At 50.1% G+C, this 7,500-nt stretch overlaps 1 protein-coding gene across 1 annotated transcript in view; it reads left to right on the top strand.

The window, feature by feature from the left end:
* Positions 1–1,009, top strand: part of scn4ab (sodium channel, voltage-gated, type IV, alpha, b) — a gene marked incomplete at its 3' end in the record, with an annotated part of 25,753 nt that extends 24,744 nt beyond the window's left edge. The window contains 1 exon segment of the mRNA XM_083677461.1: positions 929–1,009. Coding sequence (XP_083533587.1) covers positions 929–1,009 — 81 coding nt within the window.
* Positions 1,010–7,500: the final 6,491 nt, after the last annotated feature.

Consider the following 7,500-nt stretch of genomic DNA (forward strand, 5'->3'; position numbering starts at 1 on the left):
TGTGGGAAATGCGTCTGATACTGAACCATGATGATGTATGAAATACTCTAATATCACCATGGTGATGTATCTAATCCTCCATAGTGACTAGGAGACATCCAGGTATAGGTGTATATGTATAGGTGTGTGTTGCCATGGTTACGTCTGCCAGGCCTGAACCCCCCCTCCTCTCCTGATGCCTCAGCTCTATGTGACGTGAGACAAATCTGCACTTATTTAGTTGCTTTACCTAATTAAACACACAGAATAACATTTATTTTATTTTATGAAATGTAATGATCATGAATAATTTCCAAACTGTGTTTTAGGCAGGAATGAGTTTTTTCTACTTTTAATCTGTTACCAAAATCTCAGTGATCATCTATCGGTCTGATAAGAATGTTATGGGAAAGCCCCTAAAGATATTGCACTTGCCCCTAATTTAAATTCCTATTAGATTAAGTTGACTAAGTTGATTAGTAGAGAACCAAAGCAGCTTGTGACGTCCTCTCAGACCCTCTCCTCTCAGACCCTCTTCTCTCAGACCCTCTCCTCTCAGACCCTCTTCTCTCAGACCCTCTCCTCTCAGACCCTCTTCTCTCAGACCCTCTTCTCTCAGACCCTCTTCTCTCAGACCCTCTCCTCTCAGACCCTCTTCTCTCAGACCCTCTTCTCTCAGACCCTCTCCTCTCAGACCCTCTCCTCTCAGACCCTCTTCTCTCAGACCCTCTTCTCTCAGACCCTCTCCTCTCAGACCCTCTCCTCTCAGACCCTCTTCTCTCAGACCCTCTTCTCTCAGACCCTCTCCTCTCAGACCCTCTTCTCTCAGACCCTCTTCTCTCAGACCCTCTTCTCTCAGACCCTCTCCTCTCAGACCCTCTTCTCTCAGACCCTCTTCTCTCAGACCCTCTTCTCTCAGACCCTCTCCTCTCAGACCCTCTCCTCTCAGACCCTCTCCTCTCAGACCCTCTTCTCTCAGACCCTCTTCTCTCAGACCCTCTTCTCTCAGAGTTGTGATGATGTGAAATAGTTGAAGTTGTAATTTGGTTGTACGATCATTTCAAATGTAACTGAAACCACACAGAGAATTTGAGGTTTTTTAGAAGTATAGCAACTATATTTTTTCAATCAAACAATCATAGATACTATATTTGAAATATTTGACATGTCTGCATTTTGATATTTGAAACATTTGAAACATTGGCTGTATAGTATGTGACCCTGTGCCTTACATTCACACTAAGACTTATGATGTGGTTTATGAAACCAGAGATATTGTTTAGGGTTGGGTTAGGGTTAGGGTGAGGGTTGGGTTAGGGTGAGGGTTGGGTTAGGGTTAGGGTGAGGGTTGGGTTAGGGTTAGGGTTAGGGTGAGGTTTTTGTTGGGTTTTACTTCCTCGCCAGTGTTTGATGTGAGGAGAGTTTTGTCTGTTTGAGTCACTCACGTGGAACCTCCAGGCTGGTGAGTCGGTTAACTTTTGTACATTTTCCATGTTGCCTGTGTGTTACTGTTTCCTGCCATCAGGACAGCCAATAGGAACGGGGGGGGGGGTGTAGGGGGAAGGGTTAGGGTTGGGTTAGGGTTAGCTTTAGGGTTGGGTTAGGGCTAGGGTTAGGGTTAGGTTTAGGGTTGGGTTAGGGTTGGGTTAGGTTTAGGGTTGGGTTAGGGTTGGGTTAGGGTTTGGTTTGGGTTGGGTTAGGGTTAGGGTTGGGATTAGGGTTGGGTTAGGGTTAGGGTTGGGTTAGGTTTAGGGTTGGGTTAGGGTTTGGGTTGGGTTGGGTTAGGGTTGGGTTAGGGTTAGGTTTAGGGTTGGGTTAGGGTTAGGGTTAGGGTTGGGATTAGGGTTGGGTTAGGGTTGGGTTAGGGTTAGGGTTAGTCCTCTGCTTTGCCTGTAAATATTGGATTTTCAACGCTCAACTAGAGTTTTCCTTCTTTGTTTTTTAGATGTTATTCCTTTGTATCAAAATGAAAAGCTGTTTATTCAGTGACACTAATAAAAGGTCTGAAGCTCTGCGGTCTGTTGTCTGTCTGTTGTCTGTCTGTTGTCTGTCTGTTGTCTGTCTGTCGACAGAAGAGTGGAGGAGGTTCTGTATGGGTGGGTGGACATGCATACGCCACCTGCTGGACAGTCACACACACCACACCCTGCCTCACCTCTCACAGCGCCTGGCGATCCGTCATCCCTCCATCAGAAGCCACTGTCTCTGACGCTCTCCTGTGTGTGTGTGTGTGTGTGTGTGTGTGTGTGTGTGTGTGTGTGTGTGTAGGACAGCCCATCCTGCAGGCATCTGACTGGAGCAGAGACACTGTAACCAGAACCCACCGGGTCCAGAGCAGTTGTTCCCTCAACCCCCCTCTCACACACACACATACACACACACACACATACACATACACACACACACACACACACACACACATACACATACACACATACACACACACACACACACACACACACACACACACACACACACACACACACATACACATACACACACACACACACACACACACACACATACACACACACACACACACACCCCATCTGCCAGGATGTAGGGGAGAGTGGGGCAGAGGAGGGAGGTGTGTGTGTGTGTGTGTGTGTGTGTGTGTGTGTGTGTGTGTGTGTGTGTGTGTGTGTGTGTGTGTGAGAGTGAGGTTGGTTAGAAGAGGTGTCCAGCAGTCTGCCCTGCCTGAGTTCCTGACATACAGGGAGAGTCAGGGGTCAACTCAGCGTAGCGACCTGAACACAGCCTGGGCGTGTGTGTGTCTGTGTGTGTGTGTGTGTGTTAGTCTGTAGGACTGCAGGTCAGCCTGTCAACCATGCCCTGACTGGGCTGGGGTGTGTGTAGACAGACAGTATATACATCCCTGATCCCTACCATACACACACACACACACACACACACACACACACACACATACAGGAGACAAGAGAAATAACCTCTAAGATATGTCCTCTAAGGGAAGTGTGTGTGTGTGGTTGTCTGTGTGTGTTTGTGTGTGTGTTTGTGTGTGTGTGTCTGTGTGTGTCTGTGTTTGTCTGTGGGTGTGTGTGCGTGTGTGTGCGTGTGTGTGTGTGTGCGTGTGCGTGCGTGCGTGTGTGTGTGTTTGTCTGTGTGTGTGTGTGTGTGTGTGTGTGTGTGTGTGTGTGTGTGTGTGTGTGTGTGTGTGTGTGGGTGTGTGTGTGTGTGTGTGAGAGAGTCTTGTCAACACAGGGCGTCTGTACATCAGCAGCTGCCTGTGAGTAACATGAGAGGACACAAGTGGTGGGGAGGGAGAGGGAGGAGGGAGGGAGAGGGAGGAGGGAGGGGGGAGGAGAGGGATGGGGGAGGAGTGGGAGGAGGGATGGGGAGGAGGGAGGGGGGAGGAGAGGGATGGGGGAGGAGTGGGAGGAGGGATGGGGAGGAGGGAGGGGGAGGAGAGGGATGGGGGAGGAGTGGGAGGAGGGATGGGGAGGAGGGAGGGGGGAAGAGAGGGATGGGGAGGAGAGGGGGGAGGAGGGAGGGGGGAGGAGAGGGGGGAGGGATGGAGGGAGGAGAGGGGGGAGGAGAGGGGGGCGGGATGGAGGGAGCAGAGGGGGGAGGAGGGAGGGGGGAGGAGAGGGGGGAGGGATGGAGGGAGGAGAGGGGGGAGGAGGGATGGGGGAGGAGAGGGGGGAGGATGGAGGAGGAGGGAGGGGGGAGGAGAGAGCCACCAGCTGGTTCCTCACCCTCCATCTCCTGTAGCTGTCAGGGTCAGAGGTCAGAGGGGAGGGGTCAGAGGTCCGAGGGGTGGGGTGGGGTGTCTGCAGCTGTTCTTTTTACAGCCTCACACACACACACACACACACACACACATACACACACACACACACACACACACACACACACACATATACACACACACATGTATTTTGCTGTGGCTATCCTGCCTTAAGCTCAGGAACCTAGTTTCTATTGGAAGCTGTTTGAAGCCAATTGCTGTGAATTGGTGTCAATCTCCAGTGGGAGGGCCTAACACTATCCTGCAAGGTATTTAACTCCTGCTCACCCTGGACCACGACCTTGGACCAGGACTAATACATTTGGGATTGAGTGGTGAAACCTGTCTGGTTGTTAACTGATCGTCAGGTGGGAGGGGCTGCTACCCTGCTAGTCATCAGCAATCACAGAATCTGCATTTCTATCCTGACGGTCACAGAGCGACAGCCTCTTGACACGAAGACCAAGGAGTCAATCTGTGGAGTCCATCGAGGAAGGCCAAACAACTAAGTATTTATAAAGTTAGTTTATTTTTTCACTATTCTGAGTGCTACCTACATATTGTATTGCCCACAAACCCTCTATCTCTATATCAGCAAATATCACAATGTGCTTTCTCCTCATTCCTGTTATTTCATCCATCAGGAGGACACATCATGCACAACTGACCACGACCTCACTGTCATGGGAGGACTTTGGAACTGCCAGTCAGAAAGCAGAGGCTATCTCAGCCTATGCCTGCTTCATGTCCCTCCACTTCCTTGCTCTCACAGAGACATGGATTACACCGGAAAACACAACTACTCCGGCAGCCCTCTCTGATGCCGACTACTTTTCTCATTCCCCTAGACTCTCTGGTCGAGGGGGAAGCACAGGACTCCTCATCTCTCAAGTGGTCACATAATGTTCTTCCCCTGTCACACCTGTCCATATCCACCTTCCAATTCCATGCTGTTTCTGTCACCTCCCCTGTCAAACTTCACATTGTTGAAGTTATCAAATCTATCGTCCACTAGGTCAGCTTGGCCACTTCTTAGACGAGATGGATGTCCTTCTCAGCTTCTTCCCTGAGGACGGCACACTGCTCTCACTACTGGGTGACTTCAACATCCAGTCAGAGAAGCTGACTCCCTGAAAACCTTCTCTCTCTCTCCTCCTCAATTACACCTCATCTGCATCAGCTGCTAAATCTTCTTACTACTATTCCAAAATTCAATCCTCTGCCTCTGACCCAAGGAAACTGTCCAAATTTCTCACTCCTCAATCCACCTCCTCCCCTTCCTCCCTCCTCCCTATCTGCGGATGACTTTGTCACCTACTTTGAAAAGAAGGTTGATGACATTAGCAGGTCCTTCCCTCTACCTCTCACCAACACTGCTACCTCTCCTCCCAAACCCACTGCACTACACTCAGTCTCTGGTTTATCAGATTTTTCCCCCTTCTCCTCTGATGATGTTCTAAAAAAGGTCATATCCAAGCGGGCAACCACCTGCCCCCTCGATCCTATCCCCTCCCCCTTTCTCCAATCCATCTCCAAAGACCTCCTTCTGTTCCTTACCACTTTAAACAATTCCTCTCTATCCACAGGATCTGTCCCAGCGGCCTTCAAGACAGCCAGAGTCAAGCCTCTTCTCAAGAATCCAACTCTTGACCCGTCTGCTGTCCATAACTACAGACCGGTATCCCTTCTCTCCTTCTTATCTAAAACCCTTGAACGTGCTGTCTCTAACCAACTGTCTAACTACCTCCTTCAGAACAACCTCCCTGACCCTCACCAATCCGGCTTCAAGGCTGGGCACTCTACTGAGACTGTTCTCCTTGCTGTCACAGAGACCCTCCACTCTGCTCGAGCTTCCTCCCTCTCCTCTGTTCTCATTCTTCTGGACCTGTCCGCTGCATTTGACACAGTAAACCACCCGATCCTTCTCTCCACCCTCTCAGAATTGGGCATCTCTGGCTCTGCACTCTCTTGGTTTGCATCCTACCTGACCGATCGCTCTTACCAGGTGAAGTGGAGAGGATCGCTGTCCTCTCCACGAGCCCTCACCACTGGGGTCCCCCAGGGCTCTGTCCTAGGGCCCTTACTGTTCTCCATCTATACCAAATCTCTTGGCTCTGTAATTTCCTCACATGGTTTCTCCTACCACAGCTACGCAGATGACACTCAACTCTTTCTCTCTTTCCCCCCTTCTGACTCACAGGTGGCAACACGTGTCTCTGCGTGTCTTGCAGACATTTCTGCTTGGATGTCAGCCCACCACCTAAAGCTCAACCTTAACAAGACTGAGCTGGTCTTCCTCCCAGGGAAAGCCTGCCCTCTCCAGGACTTCTCCATCACAGTAGAGAACTCTACTGTGACCTCCTCCCATACAGCCAAGAACCTTGGGGTGATCCTTGACAGTCACTTATCCTGTGTGGCAGCAACATCACAGCGACAGCACGCTCCTGTAGATTCTTCCTCTACAACATCAGAAGGATACGTCCATTCCTCACCAGAGAAGCAGCACAACTTTTTGTCCAAACACTTGTAATCTCCCTCCTCGACTACTGCAATGCACTCTTGGCCGGTCTCCCCGCCTCCACCATCAGGCCTCTGCAGCTCACCCAGAACGCTGCCGCCCGTCTGGTGTTCAATCTCCCCAAATTCTCCCATGTCACTCTCTTCCTCCGCACCCTCCACTGGCTCCCGGTAGCAGCTCACATCAGATTCAAGACCCTGGTGCTCGCCTACCAGGCAGCAAAGGGAACACCCCTCCGTACTTGCAAGCAATGGTCCAAAGCGACTTACAATAAATACATTTGTTTAAGTAAGTGAATCATCTATCCATCAGTCATCATAAGATAAAGTAATCTATGCTAGGACCAGGGTTAGGGTTAGGGGTTAGGGCTGTTGGCAGTCACAATGCTTGAAAGATACTTTTTTTCTTTCTTTTTTTTCTTTTTTTTTTCTTAACAGGAGAGAAACTTGTACGGGGGGTAGTGGGGATGAAGAGGTCTTTAGGAGGGACCGTTAAGATGTAGCCTGAAGAGATGGGTCTTCAATCCACACACACACACACACACACACACACACACACATAACGTGTCTCCAGAGTGCAGTGTTTTGTATTTAGCTCTAACAGAAGCAGCGGAAGTCAGAGGCTCAGATGTTCACCACAGAAACACGATCGTCCTCTAAAATAGTTACTGGAGGCACATCAGAGAGAGACTACTATACATTATCTCTGCTCCTCCAGGGGGGGTCGGGGGGGGCGACAACTGGAATAGACTCATAACCCCCCCCTCCCCTCCCCTCCCTATTCATAGAATGCAGTAGAAATGCAGCCCTGTGGTCAGAGGAAATGTTCCTTCATTAAATGGATTCAGTTGAACTTTACCCTTTTCCTCTCAAGCCCTGACTGCCTGAGAAGATACCAGGGTGATTTCCTGCTCCATGTCACTTCTGGTACCCTCTGGAGGCATGGGGATGGGAGGGGGGGGGCTGTTCCTCTGGGAGATGAAGAACACCCTCCCCTCCCCACGGCCCCCCCTTCCCTCACCCCGCCTGTTCATATGTTGTATTCAGTTATTTTGTGGGTTAGGGATTGGGTTAGGGTTCGGGTTAGGGTTCGGGTTAGGGTCAGTTTGTTGAACAGAGGAGAGGTGGTGATGTCATTAGGTTAAGGATGAACAGCATGTTATTCAAGGACAGACATCACTGTTGACAAAGTGAATCTATCTCCATCTGTCCATCTGCATTCAACCCCTTCTCTCTCTCTCTGTCTCTCTCTCTGT

The sequence above is a fragment of the Argentina silus genome (genome assembly GCF_951799395.1).
Source record: "Argentina silus genome assembly, chromosome: 9".
Taxonomy (NCBI): Eukaryota; Metazoa; Chordata; class Actinopteri; order Argentiniformes; family Argentinidae; genus Argentina; species Argentina silus.